Source organism: Anopheles maculipalpis, chromosome 3RL, assembly GCF_943734695.1.
Source record: "Anopheles maculipalpis chromosome 3RL, idAnoMacuDA_375_x, whole genome shotgun sequence".
Taxonomy (NCBI): Eukaryota; Metazoa; Arthropoda; class Insecta; order Diptera; family Culicidae; genus Anopheles; species Anopheles maculipalpis.
The window spans coordinates 75452382-75478786 of NC_064872.1; the positions used below are offsets into that span (position 1 = coordinate 75452382).

General features: G+C 48.4%; 2 protein-coding genes across 6 annotated transcripts in view; one reads left to right on the plus strand and one right to left on the minus strand.

The window, feature by feature from the left end:
• Positions 1-26405, plus strand: part of LOC126562130 (leucine-rich repeat-containing protein 15-like) — a 487244-nt gene that overhangs the window by 286245 nt on the left and 174594 nt on the right. The gene's annotated exons all lie outside the window — the stretch shown is intronic.
• Positions 979-26405, minus strand: part of LOC126561245 (obscurin) — a 62279-nt gene continuing 36852 nt past the window's right edge. The window contains exons 8-32 of one of the 4 annotated variants that reach the window (XM_050217200.1): positions 23834-23926; positions 22426-22555; positions 18643-22263; positions 17286-18383; positions 16439-16573; positions 15622-15861; positions 15397-15538; positions 14281-15232; positions 13291-14206; positions 11958-12092; positions 11147-11616; positions 10756-11071; positions 9614-9780; positions 9432-9546; positions 8861-9359; positions 8677-8780; positions 8148-8610; positions 7939-8078; positions 6686-7865; positions 5409-6621; positions 3924-5345; positions 2430-3861; positions 2129-2354; positions 1954-2059; positions 979-1129 (exon numbers count right to left, since the gene is read on the minus strand). In XM_050217200.1, the coding sequence (XP_050073157.1) occupies positions 992-1129; positions 1954-2059; positions 2129-2354; positions 2430-3861; positions 3924-5345; positions 5409-6621; positions 6686-7865; positions 7939-8078; positions 8148-8610; positions 8677-8780; positions 8861-9359; positions 9432-9546; positions 9614-9780; positions 10756-11071; positions 11147-11616; positions 11958-12092; positions 13291-14206; positions 14281-15232; positions 15397-15538; positions 15622-15861; positions 16439-16573; positions 17286-18383; positions 18643-22263; positions 22426-22555; positions 23834-23926 (15453 nt within the window). In that variant the 3' untranslated portion in view covers positions 979-991. Of the gene's footprint in view, positions 1130-1953; positions 2060-2128; positions 2355-2429; positions 3862-3923; positions 5346-5408; positions 6622-6685; positions 7866-7938; positions 8079-8147; positions 8611-8676; positions 8781-8860; positions 9360-9431; positions 9547-9613; positions 9781-10755; positions 11072-11146; positions 11617-11957; positions 12093-12608; positions 12954-13290; positions 14207-14280; positions 15233-15396; positions 15539-15621; positions 15862-16438; positions 16574-17285; positions 18384-18642; positions 22264-22425; positions 22556-23833; positions 23927-26405 lie in introns of those variants that run through there. The other 3 variants (XM_050217196.1, XM_050217197.1, XM_050217198.1) reach the window with 3 other exon arrangements.

Sequence of the window (26405 nt, forward strand, 5' to 3'; positions counted from 1 at the left end):
AACGATCGTTCGAGTGACTGAGTCTGCTGACACGAATTCGGCGAATTGTTGATATACAAAACTAAAAAACATTTGAAATCGATCGAATTACGATCGAACAGGAGGAGGCAAGGAAGCAAATAGTAATTTGTATCACTAAGCAGTAATAGTAAATATACAATATACAAATAAATAAGTTACACTCTCTTTCCTCCTACCCTGGCAAAGACCGGAAGTCACCGGTAGCGGACAGGGAGGACGGAGAGCAGCGTGTCGTGCCGCTCTCTAACTTTTCATATCTAAACAACTAAGAGTTAACGCACCGCGCACTAGGGTGGACCGGCGAATGCCCCGGTTTTTCTTAGGGATGTGTATAACAGTGGTGTTTGGTTTTGCGGTTAAAAAAGTCATATAAAAAAAGATCCCCCGGGGGTCCACGCGGTCCACGCTTTAAGCTCTCCCATCACATACCGGCAAAATGTGTGTGTGTGTCGCGTGTATAAACGATGTATAATATATAAAGAACATGATTGTTTTTAAAAATCGTTGTTGCTTATGCTTTTTTTGGGGGGGGGGGGCAAGTGTTATTGACACCTGCTTTTTTTAAGTTAATTTTTTTCTTTATCGTTCGTTTATAAAAGTAGTAAGCTTTTTCAATTGTGAGCAAAATAAAACACAGCAACGAAAACTCGACAGTGAAAGGCTACTAATGAACGTAATAGAGTTGTTTTCCCCACACCAAATGTACCATCGATGTCAAACAAGGACGTTGATGGTGGTGTCGAGGGCATTTTTTGTAATAAAATGGGGCACAAAAATCTTGTTCTAGGTGCTATTTACAGCATTGCATGAAATAGCAACGAATAGGAAACTTTCAGTAGAACGAGCGATCAGATCAGGGGCTGGTGACTTGGCAAGCAAATAAATAACGCTGAAACAGAACGCACACCTTGCTGATATAGGTAGGAGATTATGATGGGGGATGGTTTTAGTTTTTAGCAAAGGTGGCGCATTAGAACGTGGTAAGAAGCTCCTCCTGGATGCTGTTGGAACGCAACAGCTGGCGTGGGGATTGTCCACCAAAGTTGGAGATCGTCTCCGACTTGGTAGCTTCGTTCGTTTTCATCGTATGATACTCTTCGGAAATTTGCTGTATAACAAAGAAAAGGAAGACATGTTGAGAATAAGAATTAGTAAAACGAAACACAGATTGTTGGATAGAGTGCGGTGGAAGCTATCTTATTCTGAGGACGAGGTTCTTCTGGGCTTAACAACCTACTACTAGGACGCGCCGGCCATCTAAAGGCTAACTAGACTTGCTGATAGTTGGATAGTTAGTTCAAACTACAGGGGAACGGTTCTTAAGGGTTTTTAGTTCTTAGTTCTTAGTTTATGAGGTAAGTCAAAATTATTTGCTGAACTAAGTTGCCCATAGCTTGTGAGCATTAAGACATGCTAATGTCATTAATACATCGCAATGAAAAACAATTTATTTCGATCTTTCTAGGAATGATTGTTTCAGTTGAGATGTTGAGAAAATTGTAAGAAGAACATTTTTGAAAAGCGATCAAGATAACGATCGCCACTTATATAATTGCTAGGTTTATCACAATTGCTAGAAGATGAATAACGGCAATAACAAAAAAGAAGTTGGAATCGTAGAGATACAGTCCTTTTCGGCAAGTGTTTCGACAAGAAGAGTCCACAAAATTCATTCAAATTCAAATCAGAATAATGAGTGGATTCTTTCCCACGTGATCGTTTCTTCTATCGATCATAGTTCTGTTCTATGCAAAAAGAGATGTAAGATCGTCCGTAAGATTGTCGGATTAGCGTCATAAATTCGTCAACAAATTCGAAGATAAAAAAAGAGGTAGTAAATGGACAAATAATTTGCAGAAACCCCAGAGAAACCCTTTTTTTTACTTGGTGAATTTGAGATAGCCCCTTGTAAGTTATTACACATAAACGTACCTTCAAACGGTTGCCAGGGAAGATTGCCCTCTCGCGCTTCTTCGTCATGAAATCGGTGTGTACCAGCCAGCGGTGATCGAAACACTCCTCAACCGTTGGACGTTTGCTGTGTAAAATAAAGTTTGAAACACGCTTAATACGGCCGTCGTTTTTTCACTGCTGTGGAAACACTTACTTTGGCGCGCGCTTGAAGATCAGCATTAAGAAGCGCGTCGCTTCGGCCGTCACCTCCTTGAACAGGTTCTCGAAGCGATAGCGGACGAAGCTAATGTTGGCACGGGTTTCTGCCTCATCCTGGCCACGGAATGGACTGGTGGCCGACAGGAACAGATACGTCAAACAACCGACTGACCAGATGTCGGTCTGCGGCAGGGCTGGCTCATCGTTCAGGACCTCGGGTGCTGTTTGAAAGATAATATCTTAAGCATGACCGTTTCTCTGTGTCGATCGGTTTTATAGTATGGGCTGATACTCACGCATAAAGTCCAACCAACCCGATCGGGTAACATTCGTTCCGAGCTTCGACACGTACTGGGCGGAACCGAAGTCAACCAGCTTGATGTTAACCTGACGCACCGATGCCATCACAATGTTGTCGGGCTGCAGATCCAGATGGCAGACACCGCGCCAGTGCAGGTACTGCAAACCATCCAGCACCTGGTTCACGATGGTTGCCACAATCTGCTCACTGTACTCGGAGCGGCTGCTCAGATACGTCAGCACATCAGCACCCTGCAGTTTCTCCAGGACAAGCGCTGCAATGGATGTGTTCTTCGGACGGAACGCAGCCAACAGTGAAGCGATTCGCTCGTGGCGCAGCGTGCGCAACACATCAAACTCACGCTCAACAGCTTCAGCTGCACGCTCGTCACCCAGTTCGAAAATCTTTGCCACCACAATCTTATCGGTAGCCTTCTCCAGACCCTTCACAACAATGGAGAACCGTCCACGAGACATCTCCGACATGAAGGTGTACTTCTCATTGTAGTTACCCTCGATGCTCCACTTGAGCGGTGTCTTTTCGTAGCTGTAATCCAACCGTCCCGTGCGCTCTTCCGGACCAACCTGCTGACCAGATTCCGTCAGCTGCTGCAGATGCTTCATGGCACGCGTGATCTGAATCTTCGGTGCACCCGGGTCCAGCGTCGTAATGGTCTTCGTGGGCAGACCACGATCACTCCAGCCGATACGATTGTACGCGGCCAGCCGGAACTGGTAGCCAACGTTCGGGCGCAGATCGTGCACCAGGAAGAACTCGTGATCGATATTGCACGCCACATCCACCCAATCGACCTTACCGTGCTCCTTCTGCTCCAGGCTGTAGCAAATAACCTGCGAGTTACCGTCGCTACGCGGCTGTTTCCAGCGCAACAACACCTCCGTGTCACTCACGGCAACAGCATCCGGTGCGTCAGGTGCGTCCGGAATGACGGCAATCACGACCCGACAGCGGGCCACCGTCTTGGCGATACGATTGCTTGCGACCGCCTTATACACACCGACATCGTTGTGCGTGGCCGGATGGAACTGGATCACCGACCGTCCGTCCACATCGTCCAACACCTTGATGCGGTTGGTGTCGGTGATGACCATATCGTTGCGGAACCAGGTAACCGATGGCTTCGGATCACCTACGGCATAGCAGATGATCTGGTTCGGTTCACCCTCACGTATCGCGATCGTTTGTGGCTTCTCGCGGAAGAACGGTGGCTGACCTTCGCGCTTGCACTCGATCAATGCTTCGGCTTCCGCGTACGATCCAAGACGCGTACCAACCTCGTTACGGATACGACGGGTAAGCGTGATGCTATCGTCGGTTCCGTAGCGCGTGATGCGACTGCGACGCTCATCATCAATTTCCTCGTCCATCACATCCGTAAAGCGACGACGCTCGCGAATGATGGGCAGCTGTAAGGGAGAGCAGCACAACATGAGATTTACACAAACCTGGTAAACTAAGCAATACTTACACTTCCATCGTAGTTCGAATCGGACACCAAGCTCGGCGAACGGTGCTTCGCGATCTTCATGTACTCGCGCAAACGGCACGGGAAGGTCGTATCGCGCAGCTGCAGCAGATATGTATCCGGTCCATACTGGTAGTGGCTTTCCGACTTGAACGAAGCCGTCTCGTAATCCGGATGGTTGTCCTTCGACACGTACTCCTCCCACTTCTTGCGCTTGTGCGGGATGTCATCAACCTGCATCGGTGGCGGCGTTCCTTCGGGCGTGAAAATAATACCCGGCGGATAGACCATACGCGACGGATGGTCGAAGCAGCTCATTAGCGGACGACGGCGGTACCAGGTGCGACAGGATGCGTTCGTGTACCAGTCGCGATAATGGTAGTAGTAGCTACGCAGCCGATCCGTACCAATCTGGTACTCCTCGAACGTACGACGGTAGATCACATCGAACCAGGAGTGATTCAATGCATCCCGAATAGTCATACGATGCTTCTCTTCGTACACCAGCAGACGGGTAATGAAGTCACGCGCTTCGGCCGAAATGTTCTCCCAAACCGAACCGACGAACGTCCACTTGCCATCCTTGATGCGGGTTAGCGTTTCACGATCATTACGACCCAGGAACGGACTAACGCCACCGAGCAAAATGTACGTAATGATACCCACGCACCACATATCCTGTCCGAGACCAACGCCACAGCGATTAATCACTTCCGGTGCGATAAACTCCGGCATGCCGTAGTCGAGCGTGTACAGCTTATCGTCCTCAATGCGTCGGGCCAGTCCAAAGTCACAGATCTTCAAATTGTCGCTTCCCGGATGGGCAATCAGCAAATCCTTAATCGTTAGGCCCATATGCGCGATGCCACGCGTATGCATGTGCTCCAGTCCAAGCAACACCTGGTACATGTAGATCGCAATCTGCCGCTCGGTGTAGTAATCGTACTTGAGCAGATTGTCTCGTACCAGCTCACCACCGGAAGCAAGCTCCAGTATGAGCGTGATCGAGCGATTTATGTCGTACGCATCGTGCAGCCGGATCAACTTGCGGTGATTCAGAATGTTCATAATATCCACCTCGTTGAACATGAACGGACGCAGATCGGGACTGCCGTACATGATCTTGGCGGCAAAGTTACGACCGTTCGAACGATCCGTCGCATGGTACGTAATGCCCTGTGTGCCACGTCCAATCTCATCGCCCAGATCGTAGAAGTCCTGGTAGACCTTGTTGCGGGCACGCACGTACGGCGTACGATGGTGCGCATTGTACACGTAGTCTTCCTCGTTGTCCTCGACGTGCACCGTCACGGACGAGCTGATCGAACCGATCGCATTGCGAGCGCTGATCGAGTACAGACCCTCATCCTTCTTGATCGCATCCGTTAGCAGTAAGACGCACGTGTCCGGTTCGTAGAAGATCATCTGTAAAAGCAGAGGATCAGGTTAGCGTACTGAGTTGGAACAATTTCTCGGGGGGTATCCTACCTTAATGCGAGAAGATTCGTGAATCGGTTGCCAATCCTTGTACCACTTGATGTCTGGGAATGGTACACCTGTAATCTTGGCCTCCACACGTCCCGAACGACGGCCCATAATGAACACTTCCTCTGGACGCTGCAAGAATCGCGGATATTCGCCCAGCTCAAGGCAGACACGCTGGCGCACCGTACCGTGCTCGTTGGTAGCGACCGCTTCGTAAACACCCACATCCCGATCGGTCATACGGTTGATGAACAGCGTCGCCTGTCCGTTACGCGTGTAGCTGAAGCTATAACGACCGCCCGCCTCAATGATCTGATCATTGAAGTAGTACGTCATTGTAGGCTTCGGATAGCCGTACACGAACCAGAACAGGCTGACGTTGTGATTCTTCGTACCGTACTGTACTGGTCGCTCCTGACGCAGGAACTCGGGCGCTTGCGCCTGGTGACGATGACCAGGACGTTCCACATCGAAATCACGTGGATAGAACGATGACGTATCTGGACGGAAGTCACGTCCCGGACCAAGGTAGGGATAGAACACTGGTGGTTCCGGTTCCAGCTTCTGACGGTACGTCTGCACGTACGGGCTAGGATCGCTCACACCGTACAGATTCTCCACGCGGATGCGGAACTTGTACTCACGGAACGGTTCCAGATTGCGAACCTCGCACGAACAGCCACGAATACCCGACCGGGTCGTGTGCCATTCACCGTCCGGTAGCTCGATCATTTCCAGCTGATAGGTAACCGGATAGCGCGGAACGGTCGTCATCGATGGGCGCCAGGAAAGCGTTAGCCGACGGTCGGACAGTTTCGAGATGATTGGTTTCTCCGTCAGTGGGTACGGTGGCGTATGGAGCAGATCCTTGCCCTTGCCCTTAACATAGCGGCGACGCGGTCGGTAGTCGGATGGTTCGAACTTCAGGTTGGCATGGCAGATAGCCTCACCAAGGTTGTTTACCGCCTTGCAGCTATACCGGCCGAGATCTTCCTCCTGCACATCATCCACAATAAGCCGTGCGAGACCATTCTTTTCTGCCTCGATACGGTACTTTTCGCTCGGGACGAGACGACGACCATCGCGGATCCATTCGACCGTTGGCATTGGGAAACCATCAACACACACGGTCAGCTTAGCCTTCATACCGTCCAGTAGCGTCATGTCGTTGAGCTTCTTCATGAACGAAGGTGGCGTTGGTTCATCGCGCTTCTCACTATGGAAAGAAATTATGGTTAACTTAGTTATTTCACTCCATTTTGAACCTCAAGCAGACTTACATTCTGGTAACGACGTCCAGCTTAGCCTCGATAGTGCTGCTTCCCTCACGGTTCGTTGCAGTGCACGAGTACAGACCGGTGTCTTCCGGTTCGCACTCCTTAATGTACAGACAACAGCAATCGCCCTCGTACTTCATCTTGTACCGATCGCCAGCATGGATGGGAGATTCGTTCTTGTACCACTGCACCTCCGGTCGCGGTACACCGACCAGCTTGGCCGGGAACTTAGCCTCCAAACCAGGCAGCTGTTGCATATCCGAGAAGGGATAGACAAAGTTCGGCTTCTGGAACACCTTGCGCACAATGGCCGAGGCACGCGTTTCCGTTTCTCCGAGCGGGTTTGCCATCAAGCAAGCGTACTCGCCCGAATCGGACATCTCGGCGGGTGTGATAGTTAGGCCAACGCTCTTTCCATCGCACGTCACCGAAACACGTCCGGTCGGTTGCAGTGGTTCACCATCCTTCGTCCAGATGACTTCCGGTGCGGGGTTGCCGGCAAAGCGAGCCGAGAACGTAAGCTCCTTACCTTCGTCGGCCGTGATGTCGCGCAGACCTCCAAGGAAGCTTGGTGGTTCCTCTGGCAGAGAAGGATCGGTCGTCGGCAGAATGGTTACCGTAGCAGCACTGATCGTTTCTCCATGCTCGTTCGTTGCGATTGCCTGATACTCGCCACAATCGGTACCGGTGCTCTTATCCAGCGCAAGCGTAAAGGCACCCTCGGATTCCTCGGTAATCTTGTACCGATCACCAGACACGAGCGTACCGTTGTGCGTCCACTTGACCGAGGGTTGCGGGTAACCAATCACCTTGACGTTCAACTTCACCGGGAAGCCTTCAACGATGCCGACATTCATCAGCTCACTGACAAACTGTGGCTTCTTGCCCTTCGGTACGATCTCCGTTAGCGAGGCAGACTTCGCTTCACCGTTCTTGTTCTTCACCTCGCACGTGTAGATACCGGCATCTTCAGCCGTGACACGATCGATGATGAAACCGATCAAACCATCCGGCTGGTTGATGAAGTTGATGCCACGCGTTTGACGCAGCGGCAGACCATCCTTGAACCAGCGTACTTCGGGCATTGGGAAACCTGCGATTTCCGCCTCCATATGCAGCGTATCGCCAACGGTGAGCTTGTGATCCTGCAGAGGGCGCACAAATACCGGAGGCTTTTGCTTTGCTGTGGGTGTATGAAAAGAAGGGACATGAGAGTAAACGTTTGAAGGAAGGACTTGTACCAAGAAAATACTTACGAGTGATGGCAACACAACACTGGGTGGTCACATCGCCACTCTTGTTGGAGAGTACGAGCTTGTAGCAGCCGCTATCTCCCGGAAGAACGTTGTCAATCACCAGACGACAGATACCATCATGACCGTAGGTGATCTTAACACTGAACAAGACAAGAAAGTTGATAGTTTTAATTGGATCCGTGGTGGCACCTTTGTGTCGCCAAACTTACTGATCGTCGGCCTTGATTTCGTTGGAATCCTTGTACCAGGTCATCCTTGGCAGAGGGCTACCATCGACGATGCAGCGCAGCTCCAAACGATCGTCCTCCTCCAGGTCCAAAGATCGATCGAGTCCCTTACCAAATACAGGCTGTTCGTTCTTGACCTGGATGTTAAACTTGGCCTCGGTTTCACCACCGATGCTAGTTGCCAGACAGGAATATTCACCCTGCAGCTCCGGTCCGAAGTGGGTGATGAACAGTTCGCTCGTCACCTCCGTATCGCCCGACGTGACGATCTTGATCTTCGGTTCCTGCGATTCTTCATCGATCTGCTGCGTATCGAGCGGGGTGCCGTTGTGCAGCCACTGAATTGCTGGACGTGGAACACCCTGCACCAGCACCTTGTTGTAGACGTCGGCCCAATCGTGCACGGTAAGACTGTCCGGTTCCTTGGTGAACTTGGGCTTCTCGGCTGTGGAGTTGGGATGAAATTTAGTCGTTATTTAATATAAAAAAGCGAAACTTATGATGAGCTTACTGTGCACGTTAAGCTTTGCGGTAGCCACAGTTTCTCCCTGAGCGTTTGAAGCCGTCAGTGTGTAGGTGCCATGTTCGGCAAGAGCGCAAGATTCAATCACGAGTCTATTGAGAGACGAATAGAAGAATCATTCTTTAGTCACATCGCTCGCCCTTCCAAGCACTCTCCCATGGTATGCACTTACGTGTAAACCTCCTTCTCAATGTCAGCGATCACATCGCAATTATCATTGTTGCACAGGTTAAGCCCATCCTTCGTCCAGGTAACCTTCGGCTTCGGGTTCGCCTTAACCAGCACCTGGAACACACCCTGCGTAAACGGCAGCACCGTCGTGTCGTGGAAGTTTTCAATCTCCGGCTTCAATAGCACATCCAATCGACCATTCGATTCGCTAATGTCGTACTTGTTCTTTGCCTGGAACGTGTAATCACCGGTGTCGTAGTGGCGGGCCTGATCAATTTGCAGCGTGTACGTGATCTCCTTCAGATTGTACTCCAGCTCCTTGATCTCCGTCTTCATCTGGATGAAGTCGTCAGCCTTAATCACGTTTCCGTTCTGTAGCCAGGTAATCTCCGGTTCTGGGTCCGAGGTGAGCGTCACGGTAAGCGAGACCGGTTCGTTCTTGTGGACGGAAATGTTTTCCAAGCCCTTCATGAACTTTGGACGACGATATTCCTTGCAAGCTGCAATTAGGAGAGGACGATAATACGTTAGAAAACGTTGGATTCGTTATAGGAGATTTGTTGCAAACTTACGAATAACGGTCAGCTTCGCTGGCAGAGACTTTTCGCCGATACGATTCTTTACCACGGCTTTCCATTCGCCTGCGTCTGCCTCCTTCACGTCACGATTTTCGATCTTGTACGAGGTCTGTGAGAAGGGAAAATTTGTTGGACTTACATTCACTATCACATTCTTCTCACGCAGCGTTACTTACACCCGAGTCCGTAATGCGGATACGATCGCTAGCCTTCACCAGCTCGTCGTTATGGTACCAGGATACCTCCGGGCGTGGAATACCATCGGCTTCCACCGTCCAGACGAGTGGGAGCGAGTCGAACGTCGTCACGTCAGCAATATCCGTCTTGAGGATCTCCGGCGATGCTGGATGAATTGGTAATGGCAAAAGTGTACGATTAGAAAGGCACGTCAGCGTACAGTGGACAGCTGCAGGCCGAACTACCGACCACTAGAGAGTTGGGCTGGTTAGTTCCGATAGTTGCTTGTGAGTGAAGTTGGAAATAGATATTATATTATAGAGTATCAATACCATAACCATATGTACAAAACAGTATATATATACAGTTCAACTAGTGACAGAGATAGTGACAGACAGGCGGCATCAGACAAGACGGGGAGAGCAGTATAGGAGCAGCTGATGAGCGGTAGACTGTACAGGTGAAAATTAGCCAAAAGAAAGGAATTTGCATTTGTTTTGTAGTGCTCTCAATTATGATCTAATATCATCTCACCAATCAAACACTATGTACATAATTTCGACTTAACTAATGTGAAGAAAGAAAAGAACAGAATTTCCCAATATTTGCCCACTAAAACTGTTCAGCTAAGTAGAATCGAACCAGGACACTATTGACACACATAAACACATAACTTCACACGGCTTAAGAAGTAGAACGATCAGTGAAAGAAAGAAAAATGGCGTCTATGTACAACAGCTATCTACAACGTGAAATTCTTATATACGTGTGTGTTTGTGTCTTTTTTGTGGTATAATTTAGCAGTTACCTTGTCGAATAGCAAGGTACACAGTACGATAACTTACCGATCAGTATCCGGAGATCCTCCTCAACGGAGGGAATTTAGTCCGAGCGAGCAGTTTGCATAAGATAGACACTATTAAGATTAGTAAAGCATTTGTTTTGTTGTGAAAAACCAATAACAATTTACACAAAAGTCCAATGTTAAGCAATAGTAAGTAGGAGGGTTGATAAGAGGGAAGAAGGAAAAAATAATTGATCATGCTGTCGTGAGCCTTTAGTGCTGTTCGGCGAAGATTTGTAGAGTGTGTCTCTCTGTGTAGTGTGCTGTGTTTGTTTTTGGGATGTAACTTTAGTATACCTTCAGGCCGGGTCGATTCCTGTGAATCTTTCATAACTGCTTGTTTGGCGCTCTCATCGACTGTACCGTCAACAATCGGTTCCTTCGCAAGAGCCTTCTGACTTGCCGTCCGTTTCTCCACTAGCTCCTCCTGTACCGGTTCCGGTTGTTCTGGTTCATTCTCGGTAAGCTCTTGCCTTTCAAGAGATTTGCCCTGCTGGGGTAATTCATCCTCAAACGATACCTTCTTTTCGATCGACTTCCTTCCATCACGTTCTTCGCGCACACCCGTTTCGAGTAGGTTACCCTTACGTGGGGAGTCTGGAACGTCCTCTGTCTTTAATTTCTCCTGCTTTGCGTCAAACGATTCCTGTGTCTCGAGTAGGTTACCCTTACGTGGAGAGTCTGAAACGTCCTCCATCTTTAATTTCTCCTGCTTTGTATCAAACGATTCCTGTGACGCATTCTCTTTCTGAAGCTCACTAGTGTCGAGCGTTGCGTTAGTTGGTTTCGCTAGCTCACTCTCCACTCCGGTACGACTGTTTTGACGCGATAAGAATAGTTCATCTTCAGAAGCGGATGTGATCGACACACCGCGGGATAGTTTGCCCTTCGTGGTAGCTTCATTATCCGATTCGATCTCTTCGATTACGGTGCGTGTACCGGTAGAGGCATCGTTTGCCGCTAGTTGTGATTGATACTGCCGCTTCTGTTCGGGTGAAGTGAACGTGATCGTATCGATCTCCTCCACGTGCAGTGCCGATGCGTGCGGTTTGTTCGGATAGATGATCTTCTGCATTACTTCAATCGGTGAACCACTGTCCTCCTCGAAGATGACCGTTGTGGCGCGCATTTGATGTATCGAGTGTGATTCTTCCGGCCCTAGTGTGATGGGTTTTGGTTGTTGTAGCAGTGCAGTGTGGTAGTTTCGTAACAAAAGGATACAAAAGGGATACGTGAAAGAACGGGCAACGTGCTTGGCTGTGATCAAGTGTTGCAGATATAGGGTTGGAATGTAAAGTGTGAAATAGTGGTTGGCTGGTGGCATCATGCACCATTTGTGCTTTGTGAAGGAATATTTGAGGAAGTACACAAAAAACTGCCCAACATGTAAAACTTACAGATTGGACACGATCGTGTTGAGGGGGTTGGGAAAGGGATTTTAAAGAACACTAAACATATGAAAACTTAAGAACGGGCCTCACTCCGTACAAAACAATTACCTGTTACTATTGCTGCGTGGCTTTCCTCGGTGCACACGGACACCATGATCGTTTCACCGTGTTGACCGATCTTCATACACTCACTTATCATACGGTGGGCTTCGGCATTCTCTCCCGGGCTCGCTACAATGGCCTCTGGTGGGTGGAAGTTTGAATGCCGTGGACATACAGATTGCGGTGTGGTGGGTTGTGATGTTGAGTTGCGGACATTTGAGGATTTTTTATATAGACGCAACGTAGTGTGATTTGGGTAAAAATATACAAAACAGAATGTTATTTGTACAGAATGGTGACCTGGTGAAAGCAGAAGGTCTTTTTTGTTATCCGTTTGCTGACCATCACTACTAAGGTGAGGCTGTGTCAAACGTGTTCGATGCTGTAACGCTATCAAGAGGGCTATATGTGGCTAAAAGTAGACATGAAGGAAACACAACAAAAACCCATTCTGGTTGCACATGGCAGCTAATAACTATGTACACGGCTGGCTTGCTGCAGAAGGAAAGGAAAGTCTATGCATCTAATCTAAGCCAGCGCTTTCTCACGGAGGAGCAATATCAAGAGAGGTGGACAGGAGCAAGTGACTAATATCTAGCACAAAAAAAAAAAAAATGGCAGGCAAAAACGACTCCCTCTGTGGCCTACAGTTGTTACCCTCTTGTACGGAGATCGGCTCCACTGGCGGCTGCTTCTTCGGAGGCTTTGGAGTGGCATCTTCTGCAGCTTCGGGCACCTGTTCCGGTACCGCGATCGGTGCTGCAATCATAACCTCACTGATGACTTCCTGCACTAGCGTAATCTCTTCCGCCAGCTCCACCGTAATGACGTTCGACTCTGTATCTTCCTCCTCCTCTTCCGGTTCCTGTACGATCTGTGGTTCATGCGATTGGACCTGCAATACAGTTTCTTGCACCTCGAACGCTACCGTTTCGGTAACGTGCGACTCCTCTTCGACCACCAGCGGTGGTTCCCCGTCACCCTGCTCTTCTACATATACAGCTGCGTGTACGCGGACGAGGTTATGGGTTTCACAAATCGACAAACGAACATATAGAAGGTATTATCACAGGGTTGTTTTCTCACATATGTGTTTTTGTTTGCGTGTGTGTGTGTAGCTTTTAAAAAAACTATCGATACAGTGTGAAACACAGTATTAAGAAGAAAAACCAACATATAGCGGTAGCATCAACGCACACAACCCAGCTAGTTTACAAGAAGAATCACTTTCGCAGATCGTGCTCTGATCACGATCTCTTCTCCCAATATCACCGATGTCACCTATATAACGCGTCAGACCGTAAAAAGGATAACTGGTGTAAAACACTGCGATACTTACTTTGAACTACGACTCGGCCCTTGGTAGTGGCGGTGCCCATGGAGTTGACAGCTCGCACCTCATAATCGCCCGAATCTGCGCCACGCACCATCGTCAGCGAGAGCGTGTAGTTCTCGACGCGCTGCGAATCGCGCTTGATCGTCAACCGAGCATCGGTCTGGATGGGTTGACCATTCTTGAACCAGGTCACCTCCGGCACTGGCTCGGCATAGATCTCCACTTCCAGCGTGAGCGTAGTGTTCTCGTCCACATCGGTATCGACGAGTGGTTTGCGTACCTTGGGCGAACATTGTACCGTCGTCTTGGCGCTCGTCTCATCCGATCCAAGGTCGTTCGTGAACTTCGCCTTGTACACACCCTGCAGCTCAGCCTTCACTTCCTTTAAGACGAGCTGATAGTACAGTCCATCCTCCTGGAGCTTGAATTCGTTGCGCGACTCGGTAATCTCCACATCGTCGATGTACCACTGTACCTTCGGGCGCGGATAACCGTCCGCCTTCACCTCGAGCACAACATTCGTTTCGCCCTCCTTGCAGGTGAGTGCGGTCAGCTGTTCACGCACCTTCGACTTGGTGCTAACGTTCACCTGCGACTTCTCCGTCACCGTGCCGAAATCGTTGATGATATCGGCCGTGTAGAGTGCGGTATCGTCGCGGTTGGCAGCATGAATCTTCAGCACGTAGCGGCCATCTTCGGCGATGATGACGATACGCTTACCATCGGCCACTACCTCCTTGCCGTCCTTGTACCAGCGGACGATCGGGGCTGGGTTGCTCTCAGCCTTCACGACCAGCTCGATGTCCTCCTTCTCGTTGACGATCGTTTCGTCCTGCAGGTGCAGGGTCGTTCGTGGTGGGGAGTTGATGGTAAACTCCCAGAACTCGGACGCCTGGCTGATTTCGTTCATTGCAATAATCTACAAACAGCGCATTCCACAAGCGGGATTAGTACATGCCGCGTTCATCCTTAAACAGTAGTTGTATCACTTACCGAATAGTTGCCAGCATCTTCCAGTACGGTGTTGTTAAACTTGATGATGTAGTAGTTCTCAGCCGTAAGGAACTTGATACGGTCGTCCTCCCGGATTTCCTTGCCGTTGCGGAAGAAGCGCACGGTCGCCGCCGGTACGGCATTGACCTCGATCGACATCTTGTACTGTTCGTTCACCATCGCCGCCATATCGTGCGGTTTCGTGATGGTGGGAGGCGTCTTCACAATCAAATTAATGAACGTGGAGTCTTCGCCGAGCTCGTTCTGGGCCACGATCGAGTAGGCGCCCGCATCCGACGGTTGCACGTCCTTGATGACGAGCGACACTGACTCGGCATCCTCGTAGAGGAACTTGTACCGACCACCGGGCTCGATGATCGTACCCTCGTGGCGCCAAACGATCTCCGGCTTCGGATAGCCCTTGACCTTCATCTCGAGCAGCGCCTTGCCGCCGATTCGGGCCAGCGCTTCCTTCGACTCAACCTCCAGGTGCGGTTTGGATGGTTCCTGTATGAGCTGATTCACTTGTCCCTGAACGGTGAGTTCAGCGCTACACTGGATATTACCCGAGGATGTCGCGGCAACACAAGTGTAAAGTCCAGCATCTTCGGGCTTTACGTGCTGGAAGACAAGCGCCAGCGAGTCGGAATCATCCGCCATCAGCACCTTGAAGCGCTCCTCCGGATCGAACGGGATACCGTTCTTCTTCCACACAAACTTGGTCTTATCGTCCAGATTGTCGAGCTCGGAGAACAGATCGAGCTGGTCGGCGACGAGCAGCTGGGCCTCGGTTTTCGTCGTACCGAACTTGTTCCAGGCGGTGCACGAGTACACACCGCAGTCGCCCTTGTGCACCTCCGGTATGATCAGCTCGTAGAATCCGGATTCCGCATGGTCGCGGTTAATCTTCATGCGCTTGTCGGTGTCAAGAATTTCCTTATCATCCTTGCAGCTGCATGCGGAGCGGTTGTTTTATCGAATTTTGTTCGTTTGACGTATAGAGAATAGAATTAAAGAGCAGACATGCAGTTGGCGACATGCAAAATCACTGGGAAGCCTTATCTACCGGGTTAGGGTTTTGACTAGAGTGTCGTGGCGCCTGCCACTAATACTTACAATCGAACCTTCGGTGCTGGATCACCCTTCACCTTCACCATGAAGGTAAGGTAGGTCTTCTCGATGACCTCGGTATCCTTCAGCTGAACGGAGAACACCGGTGAGTTAGATTCCGACAATGCCTTACGCTGTTCGGGTGTCACTGTGGATACAAAAAAAAAAATGAAGAAAGACCCGTTAAACGTACATTAAATGAAGAAGTTCCGGACGACGCCTTGCACTTACGACTTTCGACGATAAGCTGTGCCGTACAGGAAGCATTCTCTGTACCGTTGATGGCCCGGGCAGTGTAGATACCACTGTCCTGTTCGCGACAGTGCTGAATCTCGAGCGTGTACGAAAGATCATCGTTCTCCTTCGTAATCACACGGTCGGCTAGACGGTCATCCATCGGTTTATTATCCTTCAACCATTGCATGTTGGACAGCTCGTCCACCTGCACAGTGAATTTGGCATTTTCACCCGCTGTCAAGTATGTAAAGCGTACGATTACTAAACAGTTACTCGCACAGAACATATCGGATGAAGGATGTGTGCAACAGGGGAGGGACATATTGTTCAGGAGTCAATATTCGCTCGACGCTAAAGGGTGAGTGGGAGGAGGGTTGAAGAATTGGTAGAAGATTTCTGCTGCCCTGAAAGGAATTGGACGGACAGAAGCGCGTCACACGTACGGAGGGGACGTCACGGTACAAGAACACTCTATAAAGCTTGTATCTACAAAAGCAGTACGGATACGGGGGAAACCTTCTTAAATGTATTCGATCTGAAGGTTGTTTGCTGACAAAATCTCGTAACTTTGCTTTCAGCTCTGTTTGGCATAAGCAATAAGACAAAAGGACTTGAGTATCACTACAGTGAAAGCAAGAAGCAGTTTTTGGGCTTTAATAGTATTTTGGAAGCTCAAAACAATTTCACGTTCTACTCTGGAATTGATGATGGTGACCGAAAGAAGAGATCCCATTGGTCCTCGCTGGGACTGCTGTCTATGTCTTGCTGTGGATGTGTTTGACAGGTAAAGAAGATTCGGATGAACACTTACGCTCCACAGTGAGACCACGGATCGGTTTGATGAAGTGCGGCCGTATGTTGGTCGGTACACGGATCTTCTTCGTGTTGGTCGTCGACATCTTGGAGTCGTGGCGCGTCTCTATTGCAGCTAGTTCTTTCTCTTGAGCTATATCGGGGGTTTGCGTTGAACGTATGTAGGCATGTAAAATTGGGGGTTTTGATAAGTTCAGAAGTCAGAAGTGAGTGAGATCAAGTGTGGTGCGGGTGTTTGTGTTAAGCCAACCATTAGGCATTGGTTACGTGTCGGGTGATGTGTTGTACGTCGTTTGTCGGGTGTAAGAGAGAGAATAGAGAAATTAAATAGAAGAAAAGCATTCCATTAGAGAACGAGCAGTAAAAATTGCAGACACACAGTACAGTACAGGAAACATAGAAGAGTGAAGAAAAGATTGGTCAGAGCCGTTTTTGGTGAGAAATGATTGATCAGCACATGAGGGAGATGTGTGTACGGGTGATCTGTTAGTAAGTTAGGTCCGTAAAAAACACAATGATCATCAAATACAGACAATTACAACGATAAAATATACAGTATAAATGAGCAAAGAACAACGTCGATCAACATCGAGCCATTAGTGACAACGAAGACGCGAACCACACGACAAGAAACATTTGCGCCGTCGAGATCAAACGATCTTCTTGAGCCTGTGTAAAACATATAGTTATAATGGTCAAAATTGGACATTGGAATTTCGTTTCAAGTTGCAGGGGTTCACTACGATAAATGCACACTACATTGAAGGATTTGCAACAGACATATAAATGCGCTGGTTACGACAACATAGACACATCGACAGAACGGAGGCCCTCCTCTTCTGTACCTTCAGTGATGTGACTTCTGCGTGACGAAAGCCGCGAAGATGAGTAGCGCGAATGCGCCGAACCGTACTGATCCTCCATTCTGAGCTCCTTCTCGATCAGCACCACGTTCGGATCGGCCGTACAAACACGAGCGCCCGTTACCGGATCCTCTACCGTATACTGATACTCGTACACCGGCTCGCGGGGTCGTTTGTCTTCCTCCTGCTCCGGGATAATGATACTATCGAACTCGCCCTGTTCCGCCTTCACGATCGTATCCTCCGCGTATAGTACGGTTTCGTCCGCCTTCTTGCAGATGCTCTTGATGCCCTTCAGCTTACGGTGGGCGGCCGCTATGGAAAAGTCCGGATCTGGCTCGTTAATTTCACCGTCAAAGAAGGCTTGTGTTTTGCGCTCTAGCTCGTCCGTATTGACGACCAGCTTGCGGGTGATCTTTGGTGGCGGTGGTGGTGGTGGACGTTCCTTCTTGATGAAGACCTCGATCGTGGCCTGATAGACTGGTGGTGGTGGTGGATCAAAGAACGTGGGCAGCTGTAGTGGTGGTGGAGTACGCTTCCTATCTTCACGGTCGTCACCGTCGTTACCGTTGTTACCGTTGTTGGCGGTACCTTGTTCACCACCCTGTTCGGAGGACTCTTGGGCACCCTGATCACCAGAACCCGCTTCCTGACCCGCAGATTGATCGTTAGAACTTTGATCGTTCGAGCCAGAGGTAGGTTGCGTGTTATTACCCTCACCACCGGATGTGGCTGCTTTATTAACCTGAGGAAGCCTGGGTTCAGTGCTTGTTTCCAGTACCGATTGTACGAGGTTGCGGGTCGCTGCAATCTGCTGCAAAAACTCCGACGCAGTTTCCTTAATCTGTTGTATCTCACGGATGCTCCGCTGCTCGAATTTGCGCCGTATCTCTTGCTCTTCGAGCTCGCGCACACGCTTCGCCTCAGCTAGGGCCGCCTTTTCGCGGGCGTATATCTCCTCTAGCTTACGGTTAAGTGCTTCCTCGCGCGATTTTTGCTCGACGACGCCTTCGACGGATGCGTCCGGTTCGTCGGACACCGCCACAGGTGTAGTAAGACCTGTTGTACGTGCGGTATCCGCTGTTTACGAGAAGGACACACGTAACGATCGTGTGGAAAAAATATTTAAACATGAAAAAGTGTATGTACATAACTGTACAGTAAAGTGATAACTCTTATACGATGTAAATCATGTGTACGAAATGAGATGATGATGAGTGTGATTGGTGATGAGAAAAGCAGCGAAAAAGCGCCAAAAATAGCGAAAGAGATAGAGCCAGAAAAATAGAACGAAAGTGTGTGTGTGAGTAAAATATTGGAAAAAGCGATGGCCACTTACCTTTCCTAGTCGTAACAGTCTCTACCTTCTTGACACTTTCACTAGCCTTCTGAACGGTCGTTGTTTCAGTCTTCTTTTCCACTACCTTCACGGTGTCAGTCTTCTTTTCTGGGGCCGGTTTTGGGGCCGTTTCGGTTGGTTTCTTTTCCGGTTCCGGTACCTTCTTAGGTTCGGTTACCTTCGGTGGGGATGCTTTCTTCGGCGAGGTTGCCTTCTTGGTTGGTTCTTGTGCCGGTTTTGGAGTTTCAGGTTTTTTGATCGGTTCGGGAGCTTTCACAGATTCTGGAGTCTTCATTCCAGGTACAGCGGTTTTGGTTGGTTCAACCTTAGCAGGTTCGGACACTACCTTCTTCACAGCTTCAGGAACTTTAGCTTGTTCGACAGGTTTGGCAATTGGTTCTGCTGGTTTGGCCGGTTTGGTAGCCTCAGGAATCTTCGTTGGTGTGGAGGGCTTTGAAGGCTCGGCAGGTTTAACCAGATCCGACTTAACAGCCTTAACTGGTTCAGGAGCCTTTGTTGGTACAGTTGGTTTAGGTGCCTCAACAGTCTTAACTGGTTCAACTGGCTTCGATGGCTGGGCAGGCTTCGTTGGTTCAGCAGGTTTGGCAACTTTAACTGGCTCAGGAACCTTCGCTGGTTCAGCTGGCTTCACAGTCTTAACTGGCTCAGGAACCTTCGCTGGTTCAGCTGGTTTCACAGTCTTAACTGGTTCAGGAGTCTTCACTGTTTCAGTTGGTTTCACAGTCTTGACTGGCTCAGGAACCTTCGCTGGTTCAGCAGGTTTAGTAACTTTAACAGGCTCAGGAACCTTCGCAGGTTCAGCTGGTTTCACAGTCTTGACTGGTTCAGGAGTCTTCTCTGGTTCAGCTGGCTTCACAGTCTTGACTGGCTCAGGAACCTTCGCTGGTTCAGTAGGTTTAGCGACTTTAAGTGGTTCAGGAGTCTTCACTGGTTCAGTTGGCTTCACAGTCTTGACTGGCTCAGGAACCTTCGCTGGTTCAGCAGGTTTAGTAACTTTAACAGGCTCAGGAACCTTCGCAGGTTCAGCTGGTTTCACAGTCTTGACTGGCTCAGGAACCTTCGCTGGTTCAGCAGGTTTAGCGACTTTAAGTGGTTCAGGAGTCTTCGCTGGTTCAACAGGTTTGCTGACTTTAGCTGGCTCGGGAGTCTTAGTCGATTCCGCTGGTTTCACAGGCTTAGCTGCTTCTGCAGCCTTCGCCGGTTCGGCAACCTTCACAGGCTTTACCGTTTCAGTTGGCTTCGCTACCTCAGCCGGTTTAACTGGCTCTGGTGCCTTCACGGGCTCACCAGACTTTACAGTCTTAACCGGTTGTGGTGTCTCAGCCGGCTTCACAGGCTCTGAAGGCTTCACCGACTTTACCGGTTCAGAAACCTTAGCCGGTTCGGCAGCCTTTGCTGAATCAGCTTTAGCGGGCATCTTAAACGGAGCGGCCTCCTTCTTCGGTGACGGTGATTTCGGAGTTTTCGGTGACTTACCTTTCTTTGGCGAATCCGGACCCTTATCACTTGCCGTTTTGGTTGTTTGCTCCGGTAGTTTAATCGGTTCCGGGATCTTCTTTTTCGTTTCCGCAACCTTTGTCACCTGTTCGATCTTAGTCACCTCCTGAGTCTTTGCGACTTCCACACTCTTTTTGACCGTTTCCGATTGCTTGACCGTTTTCGTAACTTCCTCAGTCTTAGTGGTTGCAATCGGTTGTTCTTCCTTTTTGACGGGCACCGGTAGCTTCGAGCTTGCGTAATCTTCCGCGTTCTGTGATTGTTGTCTCTTGAACGCATATTTGGCCTCAATTTGTGCGATCTTTGACTGAGGTTCGTCGCCGGGTTGCTGTTGACTCGGTTGACTTTGCTGCACTGCTGTTACGGTCGTTTCCGTGATCACTTCGGCGGTCTTCATTTCCTGCAGCTGTTGCTGCTGACGTGCCTTCAGTGCGGCGTACTTCGATTCGATCTGCTGAATCTTTGAAAGTGATTCGGTTGGTGCAGAATCAGGCGTTTCCGGTTTCAGCTCAGTTGGGGTAGCAGTTACGGTGGCTTCTGCCGATTCCTTAACTAGTTCCTTCGCTTGCTGGATGTGGGCGGTATATTTCGACTCAAGCTGCTGTAGCCTGGAAAGTGGTTCTTGTGGCATTTCTACAGTTACTGACGCAACCGTAGTATTCTGTTGCTGTTCTTGAACCGCAGTGGTAGCTTGCTTGGAGGATTCGATCTGTTTCACAGACTCTTCTCCAGATGCACCGCTAAGCGATGACTTACGGGCGGCATATTTGGATTCAATCTGTTGAATTTTTGAAACAGCCTCTTCTTGCTTCTGAGCAGCATATTTCGATTCAATCTGTTGTATCTTGGATACGGCTTCTACCTGCTGTACAGCACTTTGCTGCTGTTGCTTCGTAACGGTGCTGGTCGTCGTAGTGGTGCTGCTAACTTGTTGTTGCTGCTGCTCCTGCAGCAATAGTTCCTGCTTCTGTTTGAGAGCCGCAAACTTTGACTCAACGATCTGGAACTTTGCATCAACAATGTCCGACTTTTGCTCCAGCTGCTTCTGCTTCAGTGCAGCGTATTTCGATTCGATCTGCTTGATCTTGTTCTGCTGTTCGAGTAGCTGCTGCTGCGTTTGATGCGTTTCAGCTGCCGTCTCGGCCACAGCGATCGATTCCTGCTGGGACAAGCTGGAGCTACTGGTGGAGCTCGAGGATACAGTCGACGACATGGAAACACTCTTGCTCTCCGATTTGCTGCTCTTCGTGACACTTTCCAGCTGGACCGCTTGTGTACGTTTCACCGCAACGGAACGTTGTGCTTCGTGCTGTTCCTCCTTCACGGCTACGGTGGATGTCGCAACTGAGGCCGACTTTGATTCCGACTGCTGCACAACGGTCGACGAGGAAATGACACTTTCCTGCTTGGTGTGCGTCAGGTCAAGCTTTTTGGCCGATTTCTTCACCTCAAATGCGGCCAAACGTTCCTGCACCGAAGCTGACTTTTCCTCTTCCTCGATCTCCATCGTCGCCATTTGCTGCTGCTCGGCAAACTGTTGTGGCAGATGTTGCTGCTGCTGCTGCTGTAGATATTGAATCTTCTGCAGCGCTTGATGCGATTCATCGCGGCTCGTTTTATGCTTAAACACCACATAGCTGTCCGCAATGTCCGATGGCTTAATGTTTTCGTCCGTCTTGTGCGCCTCGATGCGCTGCGGCAGCTTGATGATGCTTTCGTCGATGTTCGTCTGCGTCGGATCGAGCCGAAGATCATCGTTCGAGTGTTCCTGCAGTGCGACCGCATTGCTAGCGTACTCGTTGATCTCGTAGATCCAGCGCTGCTTTGCCTCCTCCGAGTACGCGATCAGATGGACCGGGTCGGTACCTTTCGCTTTCGGCACTAGTTCGAACGCACGCGTATCGATCTCCCGCAGCTCGCAGTCTGGCAGCCGCACGATGTCCTTGAGGATGAAGATCGATCGATCGTCCGACAAGCGCTTCACCTTCGTAATGAGAATGCGCGACTTGAAGAGGAACAGGTAACGCTCCTTGATCTTGTTGTCGCGGTCCCGTACGCCAAAGTACTCGTGGGCAAGCACACGGCCAAGCTTCTGGAGATTGCCTGGTGAAGAGTGGGATTGGTAGGTAATTGGGGAGTCGCGGGTGTGGGGTAGTAAGAGGGGGGGGGGAGGTAATGGAGGGAAACACGGTTTGATCACGCTTTGCTTTTGACTACTTTTTTTTTTGTTCGGCACTTGTGTGCTTTTCCGATGCATTTGCCTACCTCGGAATCCTTCGATACCCTCGAGAAATTTGTTGTTTGCCGCTCGGCTCGGTACCGAGAGCATCAGCTCGAGCGCCTTCTGGATGTCGAGCACATTCTCACCGAGCGCGGTCGAGTACTTGAGCAGTTCCTGTTCGCGGCGGTTGGTTGTTGTGTTTGAATATTATTTTTCAAGTTGAAAAGTTTGCAAGATGAACAGCAGAATGAGTCAATAATGGCTAACGTAAGACGCAGCATATGTGCGAAGGTTTTTTTGTGTGTGTGAGTGTGTTTTGTCTGATCGAACATAAAGACTAATTGACTTATTGATTGAGTGTTCTGTGTCATACTTTAGAGCAAAAGATTCAACGTTGGACGCTAAAGATAGGGTGGAAATCATGCTTCTACCTTAGTAAAAGACATTACAAAAAACAAAATGGAATGCTTTCTTACTGAAAAATAGTATTGGTGAAGTGCTAACAAGCCGTAACAATTGCATCATCACTTACTCATCCAACTCAACAGGATGTGAGACGCATGTGACGAAAACTCGTTAACCTAAACCACAATCCATCATCATCATCGTTGTTGGTGTGTTCGGTGCCAATGTTCCAAACGCTAATGGCGTCAAGGTACGTTGTGCCATTGCGTCATTGGGTCCGGAATAGAATAAACATCCAAACCGTGTACTACAACACGGTTCGCATACTTTATCGTCATTGAAATAATCAATGCAGTATGTATTGGATAGTTAATAATTACAGTCCGCATCGCATAAAGTACATGGTGTTAATGTAGAATGTATATAAATCTCTCATGAGATCCAACTAAAGCAACTCCAGCCATACCAAGTCAGTGCAATTTCTCGCAGTTGCGCTTCCTGGATGCTTTTCTAGCGGGCAAAATGGAAAGGAATTGAGTGCAAAAACATTCTCGATTTTTACTTTCCATGAAACGTTCTAAATTTAGCTCTAGAGGAAACGAACTTCATGTGTTTATTTGTTGGTGTTTTCGGTTGGGTCAGTCGCCGATCGGTCGACTTTGTGGCGTGCGCTTATGCTTATGTGGTGAAGGTTAATGTGTGTGTTTTTTTTTTTCAAACTAATTTTTTGTTCTCTTTTTCTCTTGCAAATTTGTAGTTGTTTTCTTCATGTTTCACTTTCTTTGCGTGCGTGTTGGTTGGTTGAAATTTGCATCGGTGTTAGTACTGTGAGTTGCTGAATAGTTGCATCTAAAAAGCATGCTGCCACGGTTTAGCTCAGCTGATTAGTAGCGCCGTTGAGTTAGATGAGATGGAAAATGGAACAATTCGAACGATGAATGATTTATGGTTGTTTTGAATGGCTAGAAGTGTGTGTGTATGTGTGTGTGTTTAGTGCTTGTTTTTACCATTTGCTCGCCCTTCGTTTTTTTCTTCGGCGAGGCTTACCTTGAAGAGAAGTTTGTAGTCGTTGATGCGCTGGATCGGCAGCTTCAGGTGCTCGGTGAGACTTTTATCGTCGTCGATTTTTGCCGATAGCTCCTACAGAAAGATAGGCCGGAACAGAACGCACACAACACAAACACAAAAATAGAGAAAAGGAAACGAACTTTTAATTAACTTGACCACGATTTTTCACTGACACTTTAGATGCAGGCAAATTGATAGAATTCCACCGAAAGTGGTATGTCGTACTTAAAAGACTCTCTTCATTTCACTGCACAACAGTTTATCAATAACACTAAAATCTAGAATATATTTGGCTCCACACACAAACACACACAAACCCAAACACTGCGGCCGATCCGCAGACCGGGGGTTAGTGACACAAGTCTTGCAATAAATTAACCAGATTGTCACCCGAAACGATAATGACGATCCGGTCGTTCGAGTTCGCGTTCGTGTAGGTGTAGCAGGCACACATTTGGAGCACGATCGGTATTATAAATAGTTTGGTTGATAAAATGGAACGACTTTTTTTTCAGAGCGACAGGGAGAAGTAAATCGATCGAATGATCACCGTCAAGACCAGGATCCCGACTATTTTTAATCATTTTCCGCCGCTAATCGTTCATGGAGATACAATATGTGAACGAATGGTCCACGATCTCTGTGTGTCGATAAATTTAACTGCAGGCAGTTCCAAAAAGGTTCCAAAAATAAATCTTTTGAAATAATTCTAAACAAATAGCATCGGAAAGGTTAACCGGAGAGAGAAAAAAAGGCGGTTAATAGTATGCGGATGGAGGCCAAGGTTGACCGTCGCCACCATGCGCCGAGCATGTGTTGTTTGCCAATCGCCCATACACAGCATCTGGAAAGGGGCATCCCAATGGGCGTAAAATAATTATTCACTTCGTACCGGTGTGACCCCCAACTTTTAGCAGATGATGATCGTCTAAACCGCGTATCTCGCTTGCGAAGGTAACATCTGATGATACCCTGCTCTGGGCAAGTAAACTTGAGTTTATTTTCTATTTTGCGGAGGCACGTCCTACGTCCTGGCATTAGTCACTTAGCGCTGAGTAACGTTGTCTGAGTGGGAAGAACATTGATCAGAAGCCAAACAAATACACAGCGTTCACAAAATTCAAAGCCGGCACTTTCGCACGGCCAATGGACACTCTCTGCTGATGAGGTAATGTCAACCTTTCGCTGCCGTAGATTTCATGACCGATATATTTTTTTTCTCGCTGAGCAGTTTCGAGCAAGTTTGTTTCTCGTTGCTTAGCACTACTGGCATGATCTAGTGCCGTTGATGATGGAATAGCTCGGGCAGGAAAGTGACCTTCGTCGGTTGGGAATTTAGAGCAATGTCGTCATGTGAAAAGTGTTGATGCTTTGCTATGCTTTTTGCAATGGGAGCAGTTCGATATCATCAAAAGGGGTTGTGGTTTTACGTAATTTCGTTATTAAATCTTTTTTTTTAAACCTTCGCTTTGATAGTACTTGAATGTATCATTAGAGCAAAAAATCCCTAGTGGATACGCTGCAAATCTAATAAAGCAGCTGATCAAAGCGATTATTACCACACATAATAACCCATACCCCATTCCCCTTATTCGTGATTCGCGAAAGTGAAGATCGTTCGATGGAGACGCCTGGTGTTTCAATCAAATTCAAGGTTTAATTTTTGAATAAAGTGTAATAAAGTGTTAAGTTTGCAATAAAGTGTAATAAAGTTACATATAATCATGAACCAAATCAAAATATATTTATCGAACGAAATTTATCAACGATTCAATAAAGTTTACTTGCATGGAGACGCCTGGTGGTGGACGAATTTATTAAATGTGGTATTTTTAGCAGGAATCTTTAAGCTAAACCCCGTACAAAAATCAATCTTGCAACATGTTTTGCTAAGAGATAAAACAATATTTATATGGCTTTTTGGTTTCGGCAATCTTTTGACGCACACAGTTCTAATTTTTCTTCCGTTGCGAAACACGGGCGGCAAAATTTATGTGTCTTTCCCTATCTGCCTCCGGCTCTTTCGTGTTTCGCTATCCATCGGTCCGCTCAATGATTTAGAGATTTTGAATGATTTTGTTTATTCCCGAACCTACTGCACTTTGGTCGTCGAGGTGGGCGGCAAGACACACCGCGTACGAGGTATGTCAAATACGAAAGCCATCGCTCGAAACGGAAGGTGATAACGGAAAGTAACGTAACGCTTCCTATTTCTTTCCCGTTTCGTTCGTCTGTTTTGCCTGTGTGGCCTACGAATCCCAGACCTTATATTTCATCCCGTTCCCAACGTTTGGTTAGTTTGGGTAAGGTCCGATTCTGCGGGCTGGTCGCATTGGTTAGTTGGTTGGTTGTTATAAATAAAATCCGTTCCGTTTCGCGCTACGGACGATTCGTGTAATTAAAGCTGTCGTGAATGCGAACGATTGTGCTCTGTTTTGTCGTGTTTCTAATATGTTCTGCATAGCTAAGGAGAGTTTGCTAATTTGCATCAAATTTGACTTAATTTAAATTTAAGAAAGAGAATTTTTAAAGTACAATTTCAATGATGTGA